This window comes from Heterodontus francisci, chromosome 11, assembly GCF_036365525.1.
Source record: "Heterodontus francisci isolate sHetFra1 chromosome 11, sHetFra1.hap1, whole genome shotgun sequence".
Taxonomy (NCBI): Eukaryota; Metazoa; Chordata; class Chondrichthyes; order Heterodontiformes; family Heterodontidae; genus Heterodontus; species Heterodontus francisci.
In genome coordinates, this window is record NC_090381.1 from 51,158,864 (window position 1) to 51,186,406 (window position 27,543).

The 27,543-nt window shown below is 43.1% G+C and overlaps 1 protein-coding gene across 1 annotated transcript in view; it reads right to left on the minus strand.

Moving 5' to 3' along the window:
• The window catches only part of prss59 (serine protease 59, putative), an 89,457-nt gene that overhangs the window by 51,060 nt on the left and 10,854 nt on the right, over positions 1-27,543 (minus strand). The window contains exons 2-5 of the mRNA XM_068041647.1: positions 25,007-25,273; positions 18,586-18,794; positions 8,729-8,910; positions 2,919-3,151 (exon numbers count right to left, since the gene is read on the minus strand). Of these exons, the coding sequence (XP_067897748.1) occupies positions 2,919-3,151; positions 8,729-8,910; positions 18,586-18,794; positions 25,007-25,273 (891 nt within the window). The remainder of the gene's footprint in view (positions 1-2,918; positions 3,152-8,728; positions 8,911-18,585; positions 18,795-25,006; positions 25,274-27,543) is intronic.

Below are 27,543 nucleotides of genomic sequence, written 5' to 3' on the forward strand. Positions count from 1 at the left end.
AAACCCAACTTAAAACCAAGCTAATTGATCAAGGTATTGGTCACCCCTCCTTATACTTGTCATTTCCTTCTTTGATTTGGTGTCCATTTTTTATTATTCTTTCATGGGATGTGGGCATTCCTGGCTAGGCCAGCATTTATTGCCCATCCCTAATTGTCCTTAAGAAGGTGGTGGTGAGCCGCCTTCTGAACTGCTGCAGTTCATGTGCTGTAGATACACCCACAGTGCTGTTAGGAAGGGGGTTCCATGATTTTGATTCAGTGACAGCAAAGGAACGGTGTTGCAGTTCCAAGTTGGGATGGTGTGTTGCCTGGAGGGGAACTTGCAGGTGGTGGTGTTTCCATGCATCTGCTTCCCTTGTTCTTCTAGATGGTAGAGGTCGTGGGTTTGGAAGGTGCTGTCGAAGGAGCCTTGGTGAGTTGCTGCAGTGCATCTTGTGGATGATACACACTGCTGCCACTGTGTGGCAGTGGTGGAGGGAGTGAATGTTGAAGGTGGATGATGGGGTGCCAATCAATTGGGCTGCTTTGTCCTGGATGGTGTCGAGCTTCTTTAGTGTTGTTGTAGCTGCACCCATCCAGGCAAGTGGAGAGTATTCTATCACACTCCTGACTTGTGCCTTTTAGATGGTGGACAGGCTTTGGGGAGCTGCAGAATTCCCAGACTTGGACCTGCTCTTGTAGCCATAGTACTTATAAGGCTGGTGCAGTTCAGTTTCTAGTCAATTATAACCCCCAGGATGTTGATAGTAGGGGATTCAGCAATGGTAATGCCATTGAATGTCAAGGGGAGATGGTTAGATTCTCTCATGTTGGAGATGGTCATTGCCTGGCACTTGTGCGCATGTATGTTACTTGCCATTTATCAGCCCAAGTCTGAATGTTGTCCAGGTTTTGCTGCATAAGGACACGGACTCCCTCAGTATCTGAGGAGTCGCAAATGGGGCTGAACATTGTACAATCATCAGCGAACATCCCCACCACTGACCTTATGATGGAGGGAAGGTCATTGATGAAGCTGCTGAAGATGTTTGGGGCTGGGACACTACCCTGAGGAACACCTGCAGTGATGTCCTGGGACTGAAATGATTGACTTCGAACAACCACAACCATCTTCCTTTGTGCTAGGTATGACTCCAACTTGTGGAGAGTTTTCCTGCTGATTCCCATTGACTCCAGTTTTGCTAGGGCTCCTTGATGCCATACTTGGTCAAATGCTGCCTTGATGTCAAGGGCAGTCACTCTCACCTCACCTCCTGAGTTCAGCTCTTTTGTCCATGTTTGGACCAAGGCTGTAATGAGGTCAGAAGTGGAGTGGCCCTGGCGGAACCCAAACTGAGCGACAGTGAGCAGGTTATTGCTGAGCAAGTGCCACTTGATAGCACTGTCGATGACACCTTTCATTATTTTGCTGATGATTGAGAGTAGACTGATAGGGTGGAAATTGGCGGGGTTGGATTTGTCCTGTTTTTTGTGTACAAGACATACTTGGGCAATTTTCCACATTGCCAGGTAGATACCAGTGTTGTACTGGAACAGCTTGGCTAGGGTGCGGCCAGTTCTGAAGCACAAGTCTGCAGTACTATTGATGGAATGTCGTCAGGGCCCTTAGCCTTTGCAGTATTCAGTGCCTTAAGCCATTTCTTGATATCATGTGGAGTGATTCGAATTGCTGAAGACTGACATCTGTGATGCTGGGGACTTCAGTAGGTGGCCACGATGGATCATTAATTTGGCATTTCTAGCTGAAGATGATTGCAAATGTTACAGCCTTGTCTTTTGCACTGATGTTCTGGGCTCCCCCATCATTGAGGATGGGGATATTTGTGGAGCCTCCTGTTAGTTGTTTAATTGTCCACTACCATTCACAACTGGATGTGGCAGGACTGCAGAGATCTGATCCATTGATTGTGCGATCGCTTAGCTCTGTCTATCTCATGTTGCTTCCGTTGTTTTGGCACGCAAGTAGTCCTGTGTTGTAGCTTCACCAGGTTGACACCTCATTTTTAGGTATGCCTGGTGCTGCTCCTGGCATGTCCTTCTGCACTCTTCATATTCCTGTGATTCTGGAGTCACATGTTGGCCAGACCAGGTAAGGATGGCAGACCTCCTTAATGAACCAGATGAGTTTTTACGACAATCGATAATGGTTTCATGGTCAACATTACTGAGTACAGCTTTTTTTTAAATTCCAGATTTATTAATTGAATTTAAATTTCACCAGCTGCCATGGTGGGATTTGAACCCATGTCCCCAGAGAATTAGCCTGGGCCTCCAGATTACTAGTCCAGTGACATTACCACTACGCCACCGCCTCCCCATTATAAGCATAAATTTTGGCCAGGACATCAAGAAACCTCCACTGCTCTTCTCCAAATAGTGCCCTGGGATATTTTACATTTAACTGAGAGGATAGACAGTGCCTCGATTTAACATTGCATCTGAAAGATGAATTAACTTCAGTGAAACAGCAGCTCAATGAATAGCATAGTGGGTAAATGCAACACACGGTCTAGTACTCAATCATACAGACTAGAAGGTCCCAGATTCAAATACTACTTTGTGCCGAATAAGAGAAAACAATTAGGGTTCCTGTTCCTAATTTCTACCTCTGTTAAGTTTAGTTTAGTTTAGTTTAGAGATACAGCACTGAAACAGGCCCTTCGGCCCACCGAGTCTGTGCCGACCATCAACCACCCATATACACTAATCCTACACTAATCCCATATTCCTACCACATCCCCACCTGTCCCTATATTTCCCTGCCACCTACCTATACTAGGGGCACTTTATAATGGCCAATTTACCTACCAACCTGCAAGCCTTTTGGCTTGACTTAAGAGTTAGCTTCTTCAGGAAAGTATAGTGGAGAACTAAATGCAACACTTATAGCTTGGGTAATGACTTGACAGTACTCACCTAGAAAGTTGACGACAGCTTTTACTGGTGCACTAGATGCAACAGCAGCATGGACTAGGTGTGGGTACTTTAGTCTGAACCAAGCTGCAAGGGATCCTGGATAAGAACCTCCAAAAGCAATCCATTTGTTGAGTGTAAGATTTATTTTTACATCCACCTTAGTTCGAAAATGGGCAAGGTCCGCGAGTGCCTGATCACTACGGAGGTACCGAAGATTTGAAATGCTCAAATCCCTTGAAGAAAATTTCAACAAACACAGCATAAGAGGGTTAACATAGCAACATAGGAACAGGAGTAGAACATTTAGCCCCTCGAGGCTGGTCCACCATTCAATGAGATCAACGCTGGTCTGTGACCTAAGTTCAGATACCCACCTTTGCGCATATTCCTTCATGCTTTTGGAAAATAAAAATCCTATCAATCTCAGATTTAAAATTTACAATTGAACTAACATCAACCAAACTTATACCACCATTTGCATGTAGAAGTCTTCCCTAATTTCACTCCTGAAAGGTCTAGCTCTAATTTTTAGACTATCCCCCACTAGCCCTTGTCTCCCCAAGCAGCGGAAATAGTTTCGCTCTAGTTACCCTATCTATTCCCCTTAATATCTTGAAAACTTTGATCAAATCACACATTAACATTCTAAATTTCAAGAAATACAACCCTAGTTTGTGTAATCTCTCCTTGTAATTTAGCCCTTGGAGTCCAGGTATCATTCTGGCAAATCTATGCTGCACTCCTTCCAAGGTCTATATATTCTTTCTAAGCTGTGGTGCCCAGAACTGCTCACAATACTCCATGTGTTATCTCACCAGGGTTTTGTATTGCTGAAGCATGTCTTCTACCACCTTCCATTAGCCTTTTTCATTATTTTGTACCTGTTCATGACACTTTAGTGATCTATGTTCCTGGACCCCAGACACTCTTTGGACCTACATTGTTTCTAGTTTTTCACCATTTGTAAAGTACTGTATCCTATCCTTTTTAGGTCCAAAGTGGATGGCTTCACATTTGCCCATATTGAAATCCATTTGCCATAGCTTTTCTCATTCACTTAATCTATTAATATTTCTTTGTCATTTTATAATTCCATCTACACTGTTTACAATACTGCCTATCTGTGTCCTCGGCAAATTTAGATATGTAACTTTCTATTCCATCATCTAAGTCATTAATAAATATGGTGAATAGTGTTATGACTGAGGCTGGAAGAGTGCGCTGTCATTCTCTAGTTCCACTTCTCCACAAGTCACAGCATATATTTAAATGTTTACCCAGTAACTGATACGGCCAATCATATACTCTATTTTTATTTCAGAATAAAATACACTGACCAGGTTTCTTTACTAAACAACAAAGTTATTAATTTATTATAAAACAAGACTTATCCAGTAAAGATGCAAAGCATTAACACAGATTGAAATATGACAGTTCCCTTTTAAACACCCAACACACACACACCCATACACACACTGGTTAAAGAAAAATTTAAGAAATGTTCTCTGCAGAGATCTTTTAGAAAAAAAAGACAAAAAAAGAACTTTGGCCAAATACTTGTTAACTCTTGAAGAAAAAGGGTAAAATATGTTGTGTCCCAAAATGGCATACAGTCTGGCGGCCGAGTACATGTTAACAGGTCACTGGGATCTTTTCTGGAGCAGTTCTTTTCCATTGGCGTCGAGAATTAATCTGACAGGCTTTCCAGGATTTTCTCAGGAGAAATGCGGCATCAAGAATTTTAGCTCTCACACACTGGATTTCTGCAGGGTTTCTCAAAGAGGTGGAGAAAGATGAGCTGGGTGTTTCTTTTAGCAGGCTACAAACCCAACTGACTCAAAACAGTATTCAGAAATGAAACCCACTCTTGAGCACCATAAATCTTGACATATCACTTCTCTGTAAACAACACTCCCAAGTCACCAAGGCTTCTGTTGTTTATTTAGCTCAAGGCATGTGACATCTAGTGCTGGTTTGTTTTCAAACAAAACCTCCTAGTGGCCCTTGTAAAAGAAAACACATCCATGGAATCTTTTCAGTTTTCCAAATGAACCAATGTCCATAATTCTAAACTAGGAGTCCTTAAAAAAAATAGAAGCACTTTCCACACAATAGTTAAGGCCTCAGTACAGATCCTTGTGTGACACCACGAGTCACATCCTGACAATTAGAATACCTGCCCATTATCCCTCACTCTGGGCCGTATTTTCAATCCCCGCTGAAAACGGGGAAGGCAGCGAGCGCAATTTGAAGATCACGTTCTCGGAGGTCAGCGCTGGGTCCTGGCCCTCTGGAACACAATGCTATTTTTAAACTTAAGCCGAGAGGGAGGGAACGGGTAGGACGCCCGCGTCCAGTTAATTGCCTGTTGAGCTCCTTAAAGAGGTTATTAACAGACTTGTCAGGAGCTGGGAGCTATTTTTAAAGGCAGGGAGCGTGGGAAACACTATGGGGGGTACAGCAGGGTAGTGAAGATGTGAGCATTGTGGAAGGAGATGAGGGAAATGAAAATGGCTGTTCAATTTAAAGCAAAGGCAGCAAATAAAGCATAGCTGCCTCAAATGTGTCTCAGTGTGGATATTGTTGAAACTGGAAGAGTTAAATGTTACATTTAAGAGTGCCATGAAACCGGTTAGGAAAGTGAGCCAGCTGGCATCACTGTGGCACTTGGGATTGGCCTGGTGAGTCTTCAAGACCCAGCTGACAGAGGACAGATGGGAAAAGGCAACTCTGACATTGGACAGAGGAGCCAGGATGAGCGAGGCCAAAGGAGCACAGCAGGGGGCTGCAAGGGGAGGAAGGTGCCACCCAAGTCATCAGGTGCACAGCCCAAGAGTCAGCTACCTGTAACTGACAGAGCACCAGTACCATAGGAGGCTGTGACTATCCAGGCAGATGGTCTTGTCTTGATCCTGTGTGCTCTGATCCACAATGACCTCATGGCCCCCATGGCAGTCCCCTATCTGCAGCTGTCAAGGTTTCAGCTGCTCTGAACTTCTATGCAATGGGTCGTTCCAGGGATCAGCTGTGAACCTAGGTAGCATCTTGCAGTCAACATCCCTCATAACAGGATGCTGCACTGAATAATATTGGTGGAACTTAAATAATGGAAAACTGATCATGCAGAGAAAGAGAGAGTTGCAGGGTGATGGATGCGGTGCTGGAGACATTCGTGGTGGAGCTGGGTAGGAGATACACCATAGCAACACTCGTTGGCACTTAAGGCTCATGTCTAACATCCAGATATTCCACCTCACCCACCTACCAATGCTGCCATCCTCACACCCACCTCTCACTGCCTCCACATACATTCACTTATCCAGTTATGGGAAGAAATCCCCGAAACACAGTGCTACACAATCACTGGCATTCTGCCCTCCCTCTTGCAGGACAATGAAAAGGAACAGAGCAGGACTGACAGATGACAAATTGCAGATGGTGTGACCATGTACCTCTTACTTCCCACTCCACAACGCACTCCCTTCCTCACACCAAACTTCGTTTTCTGATTTCCTGCTTTCAGACACCCAAGAACTGTCACCTGCTCAGCCATAGCAGCCCAAGGAGGAAGACCAAGAGCAGCAGCACAGCACGAATAAATAGGCACCATCACTTTACCTGACAACCATCTGTTCATACACTAGGACCTAGAGGCAAGTATAGAGTTGGGATTGGCATGTGGTGAGTCATGCAGGCACGAGTGGGTTGCATCCAGGCCGGGGGGGAAGGACATTTGGTGTGCCAGCTCCCTGGAGGGTGAGGTCATAGATGAGTTTTGCTGCAGAGGCCTCAGATGAGGACCTCGATGGGAAGGTGCACAGGGGAGAGCTGATGGGCATGCACACTGAGATGCTGGGTGCATTGGCTTTCTTGCCAGACAGCCTCCTGTCACTGTCAAGCAGCATGGAGGAGTCTGGCTCCAAGTTGGTAGAGGGCATCATGTAGAGCTTCCCTCTCCACATTTCTGTTCCATCTCAACTGTCATGCTGCAAACCCAGATGCACTGCAACCGCAGTCCCCATACCAGTTGCAGCCTTTGTGTGGACAGGTCACCAAATCTGCTGTCCTCCCTGTCAGGAAGCAACAACACTCTTGCAAATCCAGGAACTCAGCAAAACACCTCCAAAAAAAATCCAGAGTACTTGCAGACACTTTGCAATAGCAGAAGTTATTAAAAATTACCTTACCTGCACTTTGGATGCCTGGCCCTTTAAGGAATGCTAGTGCATGGCCCATCTTGCATCTCTGCTGTTGTTGTTTAAAGAGTAATTTACAAATATGTTACCTGGAACTGTGTGGTCAAATTTTGTATTCTGACATTACATCAGCCAGTTCATCGCCTCCCGGCACATGAAGGGATGTCCCCAGATGTGCCGTTTTACTAGGGCCGTGCAGGAAGTGGCCCAGCAAAGCAGCACCAGGCCTCCATAGCACTGCTGCAATGAATTTCACACCCTGCATATCTCAGTGAGGATTCTTCAATATGACTGGTTGCAGAGACTTGCTGTTGCTTTCCTTGCTCACACACCACAGACCCCATGAAGAGGGCACCATACTGAACAAAACATTCAATTAGAGCAGTGATTCTCAAACTTTTTTGGCTGAAGGACCCTTTTTCAAATGGATTAGGAATCATTTACACCCCCCTCCATCTCAATTATAATATTATATAATGCTTAAAATATGAAAGTGCTACACATAAAGAGTGTTCTAACAATGCTTTTAAGAAAACAGGCATTTACTTTCATGCCACTCTCAGCACTCCTCCATGCACCCTCTCCTCCTAGGTGACACAGCCAGCCCATTCTGCACTGCACATGTGGCGGCTACACTCCACTCCCGCCTCCTGGCTCGTACATTCACATTATTTCACGGATGCCCTGGAAATTCACTATGGACCCCCAGCGATCCGCAGACCCCAGTTTGAGAACTATTGGATTAGAGGAAATCTTCATTGACAAGCCTGCAAGAGGAATGTGAGAAGCTGTCAGCAAGGTGAATGTCAAGTACTGATTCTTGGCTGCTGAGAACAAAATCCAGGCCAAGTGGATGTGCAATGTGGGGAATTGCATGGTGTTTCTGGATCTAGAAATTAAGATGCACCCAATTGGCCTTCCACATGCATAATTACTTTGTGGTCTTGCCATTCAATCAAAATAATCTAAGCTGAACTTCTTACCATTAAAATATAATAGCAGTTGTAAGACTGGGAAAACATGTCAGGAAAGGGGTTGATTCAATTGTCCTAAAATGTTGTGAAGTACATTTATGCAAGTCACACGTGCCATAATTACTGTATCACTTCCATTCTTCAAGTTTTTCTACACAATCTAATGGAAAAAATGAAAGAATTGCCTTCCTTTATGAATTCAGGAGCATTGAATGCATTACCATTTTAAAAGTAAAACAACAAAAATAAAATGAAACATGGCAGTGTGGTGTTGTTGAATAATAGAACACTATAAGTACCAGAGAATGGGCATTTATTGTATTTTTTTCCACTTAACTCTTGACCAGAGCTAAATTATGCAGGATGCAGCAAAGCAGGGACTGTGGCATTCACCAGCTGAGGAAAGATGGAGGGAGTGAATGTCAGATGAGATAACTACACCCATGTGGTCTCTGGTGGCCCATAGGAGCAAGCTAACTTCCAGGGATACTTCTGGTGGCCTGGAAGCAGGCTGCATAGCCCCATCTGCTCAGCTTCAGATGTCCGACCAGGTAAATAGAAAAGACAAAATAAAAAGGCGAATCCTACTCAAATATACGAAAAAGTGAAAAATAAAACAAAGAACAACCTTTACACTTACATTGTTGGCTGACTTTTTCCATAAAATCGATGTTCTACAAGTAGACAGAGGGCACCCAACCTTTCTGCAAATGTTAACCAGGCGCCATAGTCCATCCATGCTGGGTTTGCAGTCCCCTCTCCACCAATCATCAGAAAGACAGGACCCCCGGGCTGATAAAATGTATCATTGATATAAAATCGCTGGGAAAATAAAAGCAAAGATGGAGCAGTACTGGTTTGCCAAATGTATTTGTATATTACTGTAAATGTATGCACCATTCATTATCATTTCAAAAATATTAAATCCAAAAATTAATTACTGAATGAAAGACCGAAATTTTGCATTGTCATCAATAACAGCAATAAATGATGACTACAACAGTGAATTTCTCGAAAGTAATGTCCTGTCATTTTGTTGGGAAATTAACCCAACAAAAAGTAACAAGATTATAACCAAAATGGATTGACCCTCAGTCAGACAAATGTTCATATCATTACTTATGTTTTTAAAAGTGCTCCTGTATGCTATGTAAAACACCTTTTAGAGATGGACAACACAAGAATTTTGACTAATTGTACTGTCACTGTAGGCCTTTTTTAATAGTAGAATTAAACAATTTTGAGTTAAGGTCATAGGAGATAATGGAAGGAGAAAATACAATTTGACTCATATACAGTTTACCAAATTATGGGTGTTTGCTATCCATTTAACTTCTGGAGGGAAACTTTTGCGTAAACGTTCCTTGATTCATAATGGCAGTAGAAAATCACTACACTATTCAGGATTAGATTTCTGCGAATCAACCCTGCACAGTCAACATTACCCCATGCCCAATATTATTCTTGTATTACAGAATTTAGGAATGCATTTCTTATCTATCTTATAATTGAAATTATGTAAAACAATAACACTGACAGACTCTATTTTGAAAAATTTTGAATATTTTAATCATTATTTTAATAAATTTGTATTAAGTTAAAACAGAGTTAAAGGTTAAAAGCAGACATAGAATCATAGAATGATAGAATGATCATAGCACAGAAGGAGGTCATTTGGCCCATCATGTCTATTCTGATGCTCTGCAACAGTAAATCACCCAGTCCCACTCCTCCATATTTTCCCCATAGCCCTGCAAATTCTTCCTGCAACTACTTTGTATGGTAGTGAATTCCACAGGCTCACCACTCTCTGGGTGAGGAAATTTCTCATCACAGTCCTGAAAGGTTTACCCCGTATCCTTAGACCAGGACCCCTGGTTCTCGACTCCCCAACATCAGGAACATCCTTCCTGCATCTACCCTGTCAAGTCCTGTTAGAATTTTATAGGTTTCTATGAGATCCCCCCTCACTCTTCTGAACTCCAGCAAATATAATCCTAACTGACTCAATCTCTCCTCACATGACAGTCCCGCCATCCCAGGAATCAGTCTGGTAAACCTTCGTTGCACTCCCTCTATAGCAAGAACATCCTTCCTCAGATAAGGAGACCAAAACTGCACACAAGATTCCAGGTGTGACCTCACCAAGGCTCTGTATAATTGCAGCAAGACATCCCTGCTTCTGTACCCGAATCCTCTCGCTATGAAGGCCAACATACCATTTGCCTTTTTTATCGCCTGTTGCACCTGCATGCTTACCCTTCAGTGACTGATGTACGAGAACACCCAGGTCTCGCTGCATATTCCCCTCTCTCAGTTTATAGCCATTCAGATAATAATCTGCCTTCCTGTTTATGTTACCAAAGTGGATAACCTCACATTTATCCACATTCTACTGCATCTGCCATGCATTAGCCCACTCACTCAACTTGTCCAAATCACCCTGAAGCTTCTCTGCATCCTCCTCACAACTTACCCTCGAGGAAAACCCAGTTTTGTGTCATCTGCAAATTTGGAGATATTACATTTAGTTCCCTCAGCTAAATCATTAATTTATATTGTGAATAGCTGGAGTCCTAGCACCGATCCCTGCGGTATCCCACTAGTCACTGCCTGCCATTCGGAAAAAAGACCCATTTATCCCTACTCTTTGTTTCCTGTCCGCCAACCAATTTTCTATCCATCGTAATACACTACCCCCAATCCCATGCGCTTTAATTTTACATGCTAATCTCTTATGTGGGACTTTGTCGAAAGCCTTCTGAAAGTCCAAATAAACCACATCCACTGGCTCCCCCTCATCAACTCTATTTGTTACATCCTCGAAGAATTCTAGTAGATTTGTCAAGCATGATTTCCCTTTCGTAAATCCATGCTGACTCTGTCCGATTCTACCACTATTCTCCAAGTACTCTGCTATAAAATCTTTGATAATGGACTCTAGAATTTTCCCCACTACTGATGTCAGACTGACTGGTCTATAATTGCCTGCTTTCTCTCTACCTCCCTTTTAAATAGTGGGGTTACATTAGCTACCCTCCAATCTGTAGGAACTGTTCCAGAGTCTATAGAATCTTGGAAGATGACCACCAATGCATCCACTATTTCTCAGGCCACTTCCTTAAGTACTCTGGGATGCATACCATCAGTCCCTGGGGATTTATCGACCTTCAATCCCATCAATTTCCCCAACACCATTTTTCTACTAATACTGATTTCTTTCAGTTCCTTTCTCTCACTAAGCCCTTTGTTCCCCAATATTTCTGGTATGATATTTGTGTCCAACCTTGTGAAGACAGAACCAAAGTATGCATTTAGTTGGTCAGCCATTTCTTTGTTCCCCATAATAAATTCCCCTGTTTCTGACTGTAAGGGACCTACGTTTGTCTTCACCAATCTTTTTCTCTTCACATACCGATAGAAACCTTTACAGTCAGTTATTATGTTCCCCGCAAGCTTGCTCTCGTACTCTATTTTCCCTTCTTAATCAATCCCTTGGCCCTCCTTTGCTGAACTCCAAACTGTTCCCAATCCTCAGGTCTGTTGTTTTTCCTGGCACATTTATATGCCTCTTCCTTGGATCTAATGCTATCTCTAATTTCCCTTGGAAGCCATGGTTTGGCTACCTTTCACGTTTTACTTTTGCGCCAGACGGGTATAAACAATTGTTGCAGTTCATCCATGCATTCTTTAAATGTTTGCCATTGCCTACCACTATCATCCCTTTAAGTAACGTTTCCCAATCCGTCATGGCCAACTCGCACCTCATACCTTTGTAGTTTCCTTTACTAAGATTCAGGATGTTTGTCTCAGAATCAACTATGTCACTCTCCATCTTGATGAAGAATTCTATCATATTATGGTCCCTTATCCCCAAGGGGTCTCGCACCACTAGATTGTCAATTATTCCTCTCTCATTACACAATACCCAGTCTAGGATGGCCTGTTCTCTAATTGGTTCCTCAACATATTGGTCCAAAAAAACCATCCTGTATACACTCCAAGAATTCCTCCTCTACGATATTGTGATTAATTTGATTTGCCCAATCTATATGCAGATTAAAGTCACCCATAATTACAGATGTTCTTTTATCGCATGCGTCTCTAATTTCCTGTTTAATGCCATTTCCAACATCACCTTGCAGCCATGTCTCTATAATCCCGACTATATCATACCGGCTTACATCTATTTGCGCGATTAATTCATCCACTTTATTGTCCGCATGTTAAGGCACAAAGCCTTAAGGCTTGTCTTTTTAACATTACTTGTCCTCTTCCCAATATTTTTCACAGTGTCCCTGTGTGATTCTGTCCCTTGATTTCTCTGCCAATCACTTTTCTTATTCCCCTTACTGTCTTTTGTTCTCGTCTTTGATCCCCACTCCTCTGACTCCTTGCAAAGGTTCCCATCCCCCTGCCATTTCAGTTTAAACCCTCCCCAACCACTCTAGCAAATACTCCCCAGGACATCATTATGTCCTTTTTATGTTGTTCAGAAAGGTAATGTAGAACTGTATCTAAACTTTCTAACATTTCTGTATTTGCCAGTTCCACCGCAGGGGGTTCAATTTGAGAGTTCTCGGTCTCTGCCTCTTCATCCAGCTCATTAAAAGTAACACTGTCCTTATCCTCATCTTCTATCAGTTGGTACACATTTACTGGCTGGCAATGTTCATGGTCATAGTATCTTTTCAATATATTCACGTGACACACCCTTTGACTTTTCTGTCTGTCTGGGGTACGAACCAAATAGTTCACCTCACTAAGTTTCCTGTTAATGAGGTAAGGTCACTGATTTCCCAGGCAAAGGCACCTTGTTTGAAAACTGCGTGCCTTAGCTGTTCCATCCGCTGCTTTATCCGTTGGGTTTCCATCACTTACTGAGATACATTGAGATGTTCTCTGGCCATCTCACAAGCTTTTGAGATCTCTCTCAAAATTGACACATAATCTAAGAGGATAGCTTCTTCCTCAATGAGTTTAAGAGGACCCCTAACCTCATGCACGTAGATGAATTTGAATGGACTGAAACCAGGAGACACATTTGGGTTGCCCCTGGTGGCAAATAATAAGAATGTATCTCCTTATCCCAATCATGGAGATCCTCAAAACAACACTCTTTACGGTTTGGTGATATCTTTCCAAAGCACCTTGTGACTGTGAGGACGATTTGAGCTGCTTCACTCCCAAATTACACACGACCTCTTGAAATACCCTGACATGAAATTTGACCACTGGCCCAACTGCATTTCTTTTGGCAATCCATAGCAAGTGAAAAACTGAATTAACCCCTCAATCACAACTTTCACTGTGATCTTTTTCAGGGGCATTACCTCAGGAAACCGAATGGACAAATCCATGATAGAAGAAACTTGTGACCTAACTTAGTTGTGGGTAAGGGTTCAACAAAATCCACAAGAACCCTACTAAACGGTTTGTCAAAAGCAGGTATCAGAATTAATGGTGCTGGTTTCCCAATCATCTGACATGTGTGACATGTCTTAGAGAAGTGGACCACATCCTTGTGCAGCTCGGCCAATAAAAAATGCTTCATTACCCTAGCACATGTCTTCTGAACACCCAACTGACCTGCTACTGGAATCTCATGGGCAGCATCACTCAGGGATTCTCTCAGCCTCCATCTCAGAACATGCTGTTGAGGATATTTTCTTTAAATCAGGGTCTGCCCTTTGTGCCTCAATCAAAAAGGATCTGCTAAATAATTCAGCCTCGCCTCTCAAATTCCCAAAAAAGGTTTCAGTCTGCCAGACATCCAGCTTGTCCTTTATTACCACTGACTCTACTTTATCTTATTTAGCCCAATGAGCTTGGGACTTTGTCACTACACAACAACCTGGGAATATTCCAGGAAATTCTTCCTGCAAAACTTCAGTTTTAGCAACCTCAACTGGCTTTTCTGTAACTATTGGAGATGCCAATACCCTATCTCCAGCTAAGTAATTTCCTAGAAAGAAAAGGAAATTGGATGGTCACTTGAAGGAAGTAAACTTGCAGGGATATGGGAATCAAGCAAGGGAGTGGGACTGACTGGATTGCTCTGTGGATAGCTGGCATGGACTCAATGGGCCAAATGACCTCCTCCTGTGCTGTAACTAACTCTGTGACTGACTCTAAATCCACTTCTTCAACGTGCAAATCAGGATGACTACCACTGTTACAGGACCAGTGACTAAATCACAGTGTAAATTAACTTTAATCAATGGAACGGGTAAATAACTTCCCTCAATACCCTGCACTAGGACTTCCATATTCATTGAACTACTTGGAGGAAAACTCACATCCTTTGTTATCATTACTGACTTTGTTACCCCTGTATCTCTAAGCAGAACAATCGACTTGCCTGCCTCACCAGATGGACATGGGGACATCTTACTCTTGAACATAAAACTTTTATAACCTTCACGGATCTGATAATTCATCAGCACACAGAGGACAAGCCCTCTGCTCGTTATTCAAAATTACCAAGGCTACTGGATTGTCAGCAGTGCCTCCCAATGGAGTATCTTTTTTAGGACAGGCTTTCAGTAAACCTAGCACAGCTACCGGTTTGCCTTTTAACTTCCAGCATTCTGATTTTATATGCTCTCTTTTATTACAAAAATAAAATGTTTGTCCTTTTGACTCAACCTTAGTCTCTTAACTATTTTTCTTACCACTCTGAGTATTGCCTGCATCCTCTCCTTTACCCTTTCTCTCACTAAAACCAGAGGTCTTTTCATTTTCAACCTTCCTATCTCTCCAACTTCTCTGAAAGTTTTCAAACTGGGGCCTGTAACTACTGCTTCAGTGGGTCAATTTATAATCATCTGCCATTACTGCAGCATTCCTTATTTTACCAACTTCATGTTCTTCCAGGTGGGACCTTATTCCTGAAGGTATACCATTTTTAAATTCTTCCATCAAGATTACTTTCCTAAGGCTTTCAAAGTCTTGCTCAATCTTCATCGACTTATACCACCTATCAAACACCAATTCCCTTTTCTCTCGCAAATTCCATATATGTCAGGCCCTGTTTTTTGAAATTCCTTAATTTTTGTCTGTAAGCTTCTGGTACCAATTCATAAGTATTAAGAACTGCAATTTTAATCATTTCATTGTCACTTGACTGTTCCTCTGACAGTGTTGAATATACGCTTTTTCCACTAGCACACTTTGCAATGAAATTGTCCAACTTTCTTTTGGCCATTGTAACTTGGTAACAATTTTTTCAAAGGATACAAAATACATTTCAACTCCTTCCTATTTGAATTTAGGCACTGTAAATATTCCTTGTCAAAACAAATCCAGGTGTTAAATCGGATTCATCCTCAAGCCTTCCTGCCACTCCCTGTTTGTGCAATCTAAGCTTTTCTTTGTCCAGTACAAATTACCGGGCTGCTCTTTCTCTTTGTAAGTACCTTTCTTTCTCATCTTTTTCCCTTTGATTTCAAGTTTTCTCATTATAAATTATAATTGTCAGTCTCTTTCCTTCCTTTCCTTTTCTCTTTCTTCTCTTTCTCTTTTCTATCTCAGCTTCTCTAACTCAATTTTGGCTAGTTGCACTTAAACACCAGTGGAAACATCCTTTTCTTCCTCAATCTTCAAGTGAGGAGCAAACTCTTGGACTATCTCTGCTTTCCTAGGCCTTGGATTCACATTAACGCCCACATGTGCTGATATAGTAACCAAATCAACTTTGATTTAGCTGCTGCAATAAACTGAGAGTCAAATCTTTTCTGTTATCAAATTCTGGTACATTGATGGTGCTCATGTCTATTTCCCACTGAACACAGCCAAACTAAATGTGAAACCTTGTTTTTTAAACTCTGGAAATATCCAGTGAACCTATTTTACAGCCTAATCATGAACAATTCGAATGCTACATGAGCCCCCAATTTGTTATGACCTCAGTACAGACCGGTAACTTTAAAACAAGAAATATGAACTTCCCAGAATGATTAAAGAATTACACATGATTTCACATTTTAAGACTTTTACTATAATAACTGAACTAGAAATCAACATTAACTAAACTGTACTTTGTAAGTAGCTAATACACTAAATTACAGGGAAAAGGATTTCCCATTAACTTATTAACACACAAATACCCCAGACCACATTTATACATTACACAGTGTTCTCAGTGAAAAGGTATCCTTGCAGTTAAAAGTTCCAAACTCCTCCCAGCTGCAATGGATTGGGTCTTCCAGTGTCCTTCTCAAAGCCAATGTCCTCTTCGTTCACTTCTTCACATTTGACTAGACTTTATTAATAAGGCAATATTTGGTGACCCCATTTTCTCCTCCGCACACCTTGAGCTTTTGAACTGGGTTTAAATCTTAGCAGCCTTTTGCTGTATTGGTGATTTGAGAACAGCTGTTTCCCCAGAAAACAGCCCATTGGTTTCTCTCTCTTTTAGCCTGCTCAGCTGACTGCTGGTCTTTGTGTCTTCCTTTCAGCCTCCAGGCCTAGGAAAGCCTCTCAAATCTATCCAGCTCAAAAGTCAATAGTCGTTTGCCTTTTTCAGTTCTCAGAGACCATAAGTCTGACCATAGCAAAACCACCTGGGCCTTCTTTTGTTTCCGGGTGTTAAACGTTGACACTCAAGTCTGCACTTTACAGCCCCTGGCTCCCAGTTTACAATCTGTTAGGCTGGGAGAGTGAAACCTATTGTCCTTTAGGTGGTACAATATTGCACCCTGCTTTCACAAGGGTCCTTGGTCTGTGTTCCTTGCTCTCATGGTAACCAAGACCTCTGGCCTATCTCTGGACAGATTTTGTGTGAGGTCACATGCTTCCTCTGGATGTCCATTTTACACTGCATTACAGATCACAGTTTTAAAAGCATAACCATACTATAAAGCCCAACAATCATAACAGTCATGATGTCGTTGCTTCTTTTGCCAAAAATCTTAAATCGGTGTCCTCTAGTTCTCGATCCTTCCACCAACAGGAACGGTTTCTCCCCCTATATACTCTGTCCAGATGCCTCATGATATTGAACACCTTTGAACAAATCTCCTTTTAATCTTCTCTTTTCCAAGGAGATCAGCCCCAGCTCCTCCAATCTATCCACATAGCTGAAGTTCCTCATCCCTGGAATCATTCTCATGAATCTTTTCTGCACCCTCTCTAATGCCTTCACATCTTTCCTAAAGTGTGCTGCCCAGAACTGGACACAATACTCCAGTTGTGGCTGAACCAGTGTTTTATACAGGTTTATCATAACCTCCTTGTTTTTGTACTCTACGTCCCTATTTTTAAAGTCCAGAATCTCATATACTTTATTAACTGCTTTCTCAACCTGTCCTGCAACCTTCAATGATTTGTGCACATATATCCCCAGGTCCCTCTGCACCCACTTCAGAATTGTATCCTTTATTTTATATTGCCTCTCCTCATTCTTCCTAACAAAATGAATCACTTCACACTTCTCTGCATTAAATTTCACCTGCCACTTCTCTGCCTATTCCACCAGGCTGTCAATGTCGTATTGACATCTATCACAATCCTCCTCACAGTTCACAATACCTCCAAGTTTTGTGTCATTCGCAGATTTTGAAATTGCGCTCTGTACACCCAAGTCTAGGTCATTAATATATATCAAAAAAAGAAGGGGTCCTAACACCGACCCCTGGGGAACCCCACTATATACCTTCCTCATGTCTGAAAAACAACTGTTCACCATCACCCTCTGTTTCCTGTCACTCAGCCAATTTCTTATCCATGCTGCTACTGTCCCTTTTATTCCATGGGCTCGAACTTTGCTGCCAAGCCTGTTAGGTGACATTTTATCAAATGTCTTTTGGAAGTCCATGTACACCACATCAACTGAATTACCCTCAGCAACCCTCTCTGTTATCTCATCAAAAACTCAAGCAAATTAGTTAAATATAATTTGCCCTTAATAAACCTTTGCTGGCTTTCCTTAATTAATGCACATTTGTCCAACTGAATGTTAATTTTGTCCCAAATTATTGTTTCTAAAAGCTTTCTCACCACTGAGGTTAAATTGACTGGCCTGTAGTTGCTGGCCTTTTTTGAACAAAGGTGTAACATTTGCAATTCTCCAGTGCTCTAATACCACCCCTTTATCTAAGGAGGATTGGAAGATTATGGTCAGTGTCTCCGCAATTTCCCCCTTACTTCCTTTGATAGGTTTTTGAATCATACAACTATATTTATCTATTAAATTTGGTAAAATATCTCACAAAATCTGCCAGAGGAGAATTTTTTGGGAGCACAGGAATCGCCACATTGCAGTAGCAATTATTTTGTTCAAAATCAATGACATTTTCTGAAAATATAGCGCAGAAGATCGGTATACATATTCTCTTCCCTATCCACTGCCTATTGTATAGATAAAAGTATGTACATCTTTTAACAGGGAACATCCAATAGATTACCCTGGACAAAATACCCTGCATATCATTTATTATTTACTCCAATTATCTGTATTTCGAAAATGAGTATTCATTCATTTGCATTAAAGTTTACCTGTTTCCACACCCTCCCATCAGCGGCGTTGAAATGATCCAGTCTCTGGAGGAACCATTGCTCAGTTCCTTCAAAACGCAGTTTATGCCGTAAAATTCTGAGATATCTCGAATTATGAAAACCGAAAGCACACCATTCACAGGAAACCAAAAGAACAACTGACAACACAAGACGAGTCATCCTCATCACCGATATAGCCACACTACACACTCAGGGTCATAGACATTATATGAAGATGTTTATCATGATGATGAAACCTCTTGGATCAGTTGGTGATACAAGTCACTAGAACATTGTCATCTGGAAGGTGCATCGTGTACATTCATTTCAACTTACTGCTCGTGATTAATAACGTAACACTCTGAGCGGAATTACCAGTCAAAGTGATAATCACAATTGCACTGCTTCAGCATCATAATTGTCTAAGTGACATCACAAAGCTGTTGAAAGGAAGTTCTAAGGATAAATATGTTGTTAAACATTGACTCATTAAATACAATAACAACAATTTATATCTATATAGCACCTTTAAAGTAATAAAACATCCCAAGGCCTTCACCGAAGCGTTCTTCAAAAAAACAAGACCCCAAGCCACAAAAGAAGATATTAGCTCAGATGACCAAAAGTTTGGTCAAAGATGTAGGTTTCAAGAAATGTCTGAAAGGAGAAAAGCGAGGTAAATACCTCCCATACAATTCTCTCTTACTCCTCCCCAAAATGTTTCTGTATTAAAATAAGATTTAGACTTCCGATTTGGAATCTGATTAGTTTCCCATTTGCTCCAAGAGTGAAAGTGACAGTCGCCACGGGATTCCCATGGCGCACAATCCTTAACCATTTCTCTTTAATTCCTAACTCCTCAGTAGCTGTCTAGTTATTACCAAAAGTAAACACTTTTGTGGTTACCTCACAGGAAACTAAGTGGAGATAGGTATCATATCCTACTGTTTATCGTAGTACATTCTGTTCATGGCCACATTGTATTCTAAACCAGAGCCATACTTACAGGTCCAGAGTTTATAAGTCTGCTACCAGCCTATTGAAAACAGATTTGACATAAAATGCTTTGAGCAGGCCAATCAATGCCTGAGATCTAAATTAAATGACTGCTGTAAAAGGCCATTAAAAAAATAACCTGCACTTACATAGCATTTTTGCACATCCTCAGGACGCCCAGAAGAAGCTCACAAACTTTTACTTTTGGAAAATGCAGTTATTGTTATTATATATTACATAGAAGTACATGGAATTTACAGCACAGAAATGGGCCATTTGGCCCAACCAATCTGTGCCAGTGTTTATGTTCCTCACAACCCACTTCCCACCCTATTTCATCTGATCCTATCTGCATGTCCTTCTGTTCCTTTCTCTCTTATCTACTTATCTAGATTCCCCCTAAAGCCATCTCTGCTATTTACTTCAACTACCATATGTGATAGCGAATTTCACCTTCGAATCACCCTCTGTATAAAGAAGTTTCTCCTGAATTCTTTATTGCATTAATTAGTGACTATCTTACATTGATGGAACTTAGTTTTGGACTCCCTATAACATCTTCTGTACATCTACCCTATCAAACCCTTCATAACTTTAAAGGCTTCTATTAGGTCACGCCTCAGCATTCTATTTTCTAAGAAAACAGCTCTATTCTGTTCAGTCTTTCCTGATAGGTATAACCTCTCAGTTGTGGAATATTGCTTGTAATTTTTTTTTGTTTGTTCGTGGGATGTGGACATAGCTGGCTAGGCCAGCATTTATTGCCCATCCTGAATTGCCCTTGAGAAGATGGTAGTGAGCTGCCTTCTTGAACTGCTGTAGTCCTTGGGGTATAGGTACACCAACAGTGCTGTTCAGAATGGAGTTCCAGGATTTTGATCCTGTGACAGTGAAGGAACGGCGATACAGTTCCAAGTCAGGATGGTGTGTGGCTTGTAGATGGCATACACTGCTGCCACTGTGCATCGGTGGTGAAGAAAGTGAATGTTGAAGGTGGTGTATGGGGTGCCAATCAAGCAGGCTGCTTTAACTTGGATGGTGTCGAGCTTCTTGCGTGTTGTTGGAGCTGCACCCATCCAGGCAAGTGGAGAGTATTCCATCACACTCCTTACTTGTGCCTTGTAGATAATGGACAGGCATTGGGGAGTCAAGAGGTGAGTTACTTGCCGCTGAATTCCCAGCCTCTGATCTGCTCTTGTATCTACAACATTTATGTGGCTGGTCCAGTCCAGTTTCTGGTCAATGGTAACCCTCAGGATGTTGATAGTGGGGGATTCAGCGATGGTAATGCCATTGAAGATCAAGGGGAGATGGTTAGATTCTCTCTTGTTGGAGTTGGTCATTGCCTGGCGCTTGTGTGGCACAAATGTTACTTGTCACTTCTCAGCCCAAGCCTGGATGTTGTCCAGGTCTTGCAGTATATGGTCACAGAGTGCTTCAGTATTTGAGGAGTCCAGAATGGTGCTGAACATTGTGCAGTCACTAGCGAACATCCCCACTACTGACCTTATTATGGAGGGAAAGCCATTAATTCTTGATAAGCAAGGCGGTGGAAGGTTGTCGGGGGTAGATGGAAATATGGAGTAATCAGTTCAGCCATGAACTCATTGAATGGCAGAGCAGGCTCGAAGGGCCGAGTGGCCTACTCCAGCTCCTAATTCGTAGGTTTGTATGTTCGTAAGAAGCAGCTGAAGATGTTTGGGGCTAGGACACTACCCTGAGGAACTCCTATAGTGATATCCTGGGACTGAGATGATTGACCGCCAACAATCACACCCGTCTTCCTTTGTGCTAGGTATGTCTCCAACCAGTGGAGAGTTTTCCCACTGATTCCCATTGACTCCAGTTTTGCTAGGGCTCCTTGATGCCATACTCGGTCAAACGTTGCCTTGATGTCAAGGGCAGTCACTCTCACATCAACTCTGCAGATCAGCTCTTTTGCCTATATTTGGACCAAGGCTGTAATGAGGTCAGGAGCTGAGTGGGCTTGGCAGAACCCAAACTGAGCAGCAGTGAGCAGGTTATTGCTGAGCAAGTGCCGCTTGATAGCACCATCGACGACACCTTCCATCACTTTACTGATGACTGCGAGTAGATTGATGGGGCGGTAATTGGCTGGGTTGGATTTGTCCTGCTTTTTGTGGACAGGACATACATGGGCAATTTTCCACATTGCCATGTAAATGTCAGCTTTGTAGCTGTACTGGAACAGTTTGGCTAGGGACATGGCTAGTTCTGGAGCACAAGTCTTCAGTACTATTGTTGGAATGTTGTCACGGCCCATAACCTTTGAAGTATCCAGTGCCTTCAGCCATTGCTTGATATCACGTTGAGTGAATTGGATTGTCTGACCACTGGCATCTGTGATGCTGGGGACCTTAGGAGGAGGCCAAGGTGGCATTTGCATCCACTCGGCACTTCTGACTGAAGATGGATGCAAATGTTTCAGCCTTGTCTTTTGCATTGATGTGCTGGGCTCCCCCATCATTGAGGATGGGGATATTAGTGGAGCTTCCTCCTCCTGTTAGTTGTTTAATTGTCCACCACCATTCATGATATTCTTCAGTGTCTCTATATCCTTTTTGTAATATGGGGCTCAGGGCGGCACAGTGGCGCAGTGGTTAGCACCGCAGCCTCACAGCTCCAGGGACCCAGGTTCGATTCCGGGTACTGCCTGTGTGGAGTTTGCAAGTTCTCCCTGTGTCTGCGTGGGTTTTCTCCGGGTGCTCCGGTTTCCTCCCACAAGCCAAAAGACTTGCAGGTTGATAGGTAAATTGGCCATTATAAATTGTCACTAGTATAGGTGGTAGGGAAATATAGGGACAGGTGGGGATGTTTGGTAGGAATATGGGATTAGTGTAGGATTAGTATAAATGGGTGGTTGATGTTCGGCACAGACTCGGTGGGCCGAAGGGCCTGTTTCAGTGCTGTATCTCTAATCTAATCTAGAACAGTACACAGTAGTCCAACCGTGTTCTAACCAAAGCTTGGTATAAGTTTAATATAATTTCCCTGCTTGTCAATTGTTTTTCTCTAGAATAGAAGGCAATTGAGGCAACCTGTTTATGTACTGTAATAAGATGAATGAACAGTTAATCTCTTTTTGGTATAGATTTCTATTAGTAACTTTGAATGTCCAAAAATATGATTTATTCTCAGTTTTCGCTGAGAGTTTGTTGACTATTACAAGCAAACGATGAGGCAGAAAAAGACATGGGGTAGCATCTCTACTTTGGATGCTGTTGTGAGTTGCTTGAACCTCTGTGTTTGTATAGACTGTACACAAACACTGGTCACTCAAGGTGAGATCAGTAACTCAATACTGTGGGTTCTTTATTGATTACTGAGAGACTAGCAATTACGTTGAGATGTTAACAGTAGAGATGTATCTTCAAGACTGACTAACACTCAGAAATACGTGGTGTGTCACATCATAGCTCTTAGATGACCAACATGATCTTGTAGCCACACTTATTAAAGGTGTGCAAATACAACATCTCCCTTTTTCCAAAAGGAAAAGGATGGGGAACGTACTTACAAATTTAAACATCACCCCAAAGCACTGTTCCCATTAACTATTGGTACAAGGACTAGGGATCACAGATTGAAGGTTTTGGATAAGAAATGCAGGAGGAATATGAAGAAGAACTTTTTTGACACAGTCGGTGATAATGACCTGGAACTCATTGCCCACAAGGGTGGTGAAAGTGGAGACAATCAATGACTTCAAAAGGAAATTGGATGGCCACTTGAGGAGGTAAATTTGCAGGGCCATGGGGATTGGGCAGGGGAATGGAACTGACTGGATAGCCCCTTGGAGAGCCATCGTGGACTCGATGGCCCAAATGGCCTCCTTCTGAGCCTTAAATGACTATATGATTCTGTACAGAAAAGTATCAGGAGATAACACAAAAAAAGAGAATAAGAATATGCAAAAACATCAATATCAAAAACATGAAGGTGGTTTGATAACAATGCCAGATTTCGAAGTAGGGTAGCAGTTCTCAGGTACTGGAACAAATGTTTCTGAACTAGATTTCATAGAAGAAAAACGTGTAAACTCTGTCTGAGATATAGTCTTCAATCTTGTACAGGTTGCAATGGAATCTTCCATGGACTTGGGATATTGAACAGCTCTGAATTGGCCTCGGTTATGACGCAGTGCAGCGCCAGTAGGAGTAGTCACATTGTAAGAATGTGGTTCTGGTCCTATCACTGGTACATGACATTCTGTAACAGTATCCAATAATCGATCAGGAAGATGCAGGAGGAATATGAGGAAGAGATTTTTTGCGCAGCAGGTGGTAATGACCTGGAACTCGTTGCCCACAATGGTGGTGGAAGCAGAGACAATCAGTGACTTCAAAAAAAAATTGAATGGGCACCTGAAGGAGGTAAAATTGCAGGGCTACGAGGATTGGACAGTGAACGCGATGTCATCCTGAAGCCCTGGCCAATAGACAGTGTCCCTGGCCAATTACCTGGTGCGTTCAATGGCCATGTGCAATTGGGTAAGCTGCTGGAGGATATTCGCACACTGTGATATGGGTATCAGTAATGGTATCCCCTTGAAGGTGCCACCATGCACGATACCCAGCTCATCCCTGAATGCCCAGAATGACCTAATGGACTTGGCAATGTCCTGAATGGAGTCCAGCCAGCCGTGCACAATGGTCTTCCAGAGCTCCTTGAAAGTGGGGTCTGTCACCCTTCCTGCTCGCAGCTGGTCACACTTCCGCTGTGCAAACTGGACTTTACATCCCCTAACTCGATGTCAACAAAGTTGACTTGCCATTCTACTAAAACGTCTTCAGCATTCGCCGGGGTGGGCAATCAGCTTAGTGTGTGGTCTTCAGTTTGCCTGGCTTGTATTTCACTTCACAGTCGTAGCCTTGTATATTCACCAGCAGTAGCTGGAGATGTGGGAGTGCTCTCATCAGTGGCTTATGTCAGATTATCTCTAAAGGCTTGTGGTCAGTTTCCACCACAAAGCATTTGCCAAAAATGTACATATGGAAGCGTGTGATGCTAAAAATGAGGGCTGGAGTCTCCCTATCAATATTTGAATAGTTAGCTTCAGCTTGTGACAAAGCTTTGGATGCAAAGGTGATCAGTCGCCACTTCTGAAGGAGGCAGGCACCAAAGCCCTTATGTGAAGCGTCCACCTCCAGCATGGTGATCTCTGCAGGGTGCAGGGTCATAGAACTGCAGTACTGAAGCACTCTCAGTCAGTGAGGCAAAGACATATTGATGGTCTTCATGCCAGAGAAAGGGGGTGTCCTCCTTCAGGTGATCTCTCAGTGGCGCCGCCTTTTGAGCAAACCCTGGGATAAAGGGGGAGAGGAAATTGAAAAGACCGAGGCATCACTGGAGGCATATGGGGTTAAGTGCTAGACAGGTTTTAGGTGAATGTAAAAGCCCGTACCTTTGGAAACCCTGTTCAATGCACTGATGGTATTCGTAACGCACAAAGTTTGAAGCTTTTGCTGACCCGCGATGATGGTCTCAGATTTGCTGCCATCTATCAATAAGGCATCAACCGTGTCATCTTTGGGTTTATCCAAAAGATCCTTTTGGTAAAGTTCCATCGGTGTGGATACAATCACAAACTCAATGATGTGATCTGTCAGTTCGTTGTCAGTAAACTCACACTCTTGGCCTTTGGCACAATGCTTTTTGTGAACATTCCTTTCTGTGGAGGAGAGAAAGGAGAGCATTTCATTTCTTCAGTCCCTTCCTCTCCTCCACCACCCTCATCATTGTAAAGATTTTAAGATTCAAACTGTGATCAGCTTTCACTATCCAATAGATGTCTGTCCCAATGTAACCAACTTATCCAGCATTCTTTTTTATTTATTTGTCCTTTACTGACAGATGCTGTATTTGAATACATGCCGGTTACCAGTTGACACAGGGAGCTGGATTTTCATTACGGAGGTGGGAAACAGGAGCTGGGTCTGTTTCTGGGTCAGAAACCTGCCTCTGGTGGGAAACTGATTCAGATTCAGTTTTTTACTGCGGTGAGGCCTTAATTGATACGGAGACAGGTTTCCTGTCCACTTAGAGCAAGTGGGGCCTGGAACGGAGGTGGGACAGATGGTGTGTGGGACTTGTTTATACTCACATGGCAACAATCACTGATGCTGCTGGTTGTCCCGAGGGAGAGATCTGCGGTTTGTGCCAAAGCCTTCCACTGCACCAGAGGGAGCGATATGTTACAGGGGAGCTGCAGGCCCGGCACAAGGGGCAGGGCAGACCCTCAGTTCATTGATGCCAACCTGGACCTAATGCTGGAGGCTGTGAGGAAGAGGAGGGAGGTCCCCTTACCTGAAGATGACAGGAGGAGGCCGCCTTATCATGCAGTTTGGGCAACTTTCTGTTCAGTGTTAACCCCACCGCCTCCTCTTCCTCCTGCTCTCTTACCTCTTGCATCTCCCCCGAGGGCCTGACTGTCCTCAAGGTCCTCACCTCTCTGGAGGGACATGAGATGGAGAGCACAGCAGACCACTGCAATGACAGAGGCCCTTGCAGGAGGGAATTGGAGGGCACCACCCAACTGGTCCAGACACTAGAATCACTCTTCCGAGGCCTGGTGGCCTGCTCAATAGTTGGCCAGCTGAGCGTGGCATTGATTGTATTGCCTTGGTGCCTCTGAGGTTCCCATATGGGGGTCGGTAGCCATCTTTTCAAGGGATTACCCTTGTCCCCTTCCATGCACTTTGAGGGATGGAGTGAAGATCCAAGGCAGGCTGGTCTGGTGGAGGATGAAGCAGTCATGACAGCTGCCAGAAAAGCAGACGCACACTTGGAGGAAGCTCTTGTTGTGGTCGCAAGCCAGTTGGCCAACTATTGAGCAAGCCAGTTGGACATTGAGGGATTGGAAGCCCTTCCTGTTGATCAATCTCACTGACCAGTCACTGAGTGCCTTGATGTCTACATGGATGCAATAGATAATGCCCTACACCTCGGGGAATCCAGCGATGAAGGCGAAACCACAATGCACAGGCCTATCTGTTTCAAAGTGGATGACTCTTGGAAGATAGACCCAATGTCTTGGATAGTGCCTTCTTCCCCTTGCAGCTCCCACTGTGCTCCTCTGGCCTCCTCCTGTCCAGGAGGTTGTAGGTTGCATCTGCTGAAGCTCTGTCCAATGTCAGAGTAGCTGTTCCTATCTGAACTCCAACAGCTGGGCTTTGTTCATTCACCCTCCGTTGCAAACCTTAGCTGCCCCAGTGATGCCAGCAGGCTCTCATCACTCTCCAGATTGCTACGATTCACCATATGAGAAAAGCAAGTCTTACAGCTCCAGCAATGGCTACTGTGTGGCAGCTTTGGAGCAGCTTAGCTTTATGTTATGCTTCAGTTAATCAGCATTTCCTGTAGCCCTCATGGCCCTCCACATAGTTCACATTTCTAAACCCTGCCATGGTCCAGACATGCCATTCTTCCCTTTGAGACTGGAAAATGGTAGTCATGGTGTTCCCAAGGGTCAATGCTGGGATCACTGCTTTTTTTACAGTATATAAATGACTTGGATATTGGAATATATAGTTGAATTTCAAAATTTGCCGATAACACTAAATTTGGAGGTGTGGCAAATGGTGAGGATGATATGAACTGCCTGCAACAGGACATAGAAACATAGAAAATAGGAGCAGGAGTAGGCCATTCGGCCCTTTTAGCCTGCTCCATCATTCATTATGATCATCGGTGATCATCCAACTCAGCAACATATTCCCGCTTTCGCCCCAAACCCTTTGATCCCTTTAGACCCAAGAGCTATATCTAACTCCTTCTTGAAAGCATACAATGTTTTGGCCTCAACTGATTTCTGTGGTAGCGAATTCCACAGGCTCACCACTCTCTGGATGAAGAAATTTCTCCTCATCTCAGTCCTGAAAGGTTTACCCCATATCCTTAGACCAGGACCCCTGGTTCTGGGCTCCCTCACCATCGGGAACA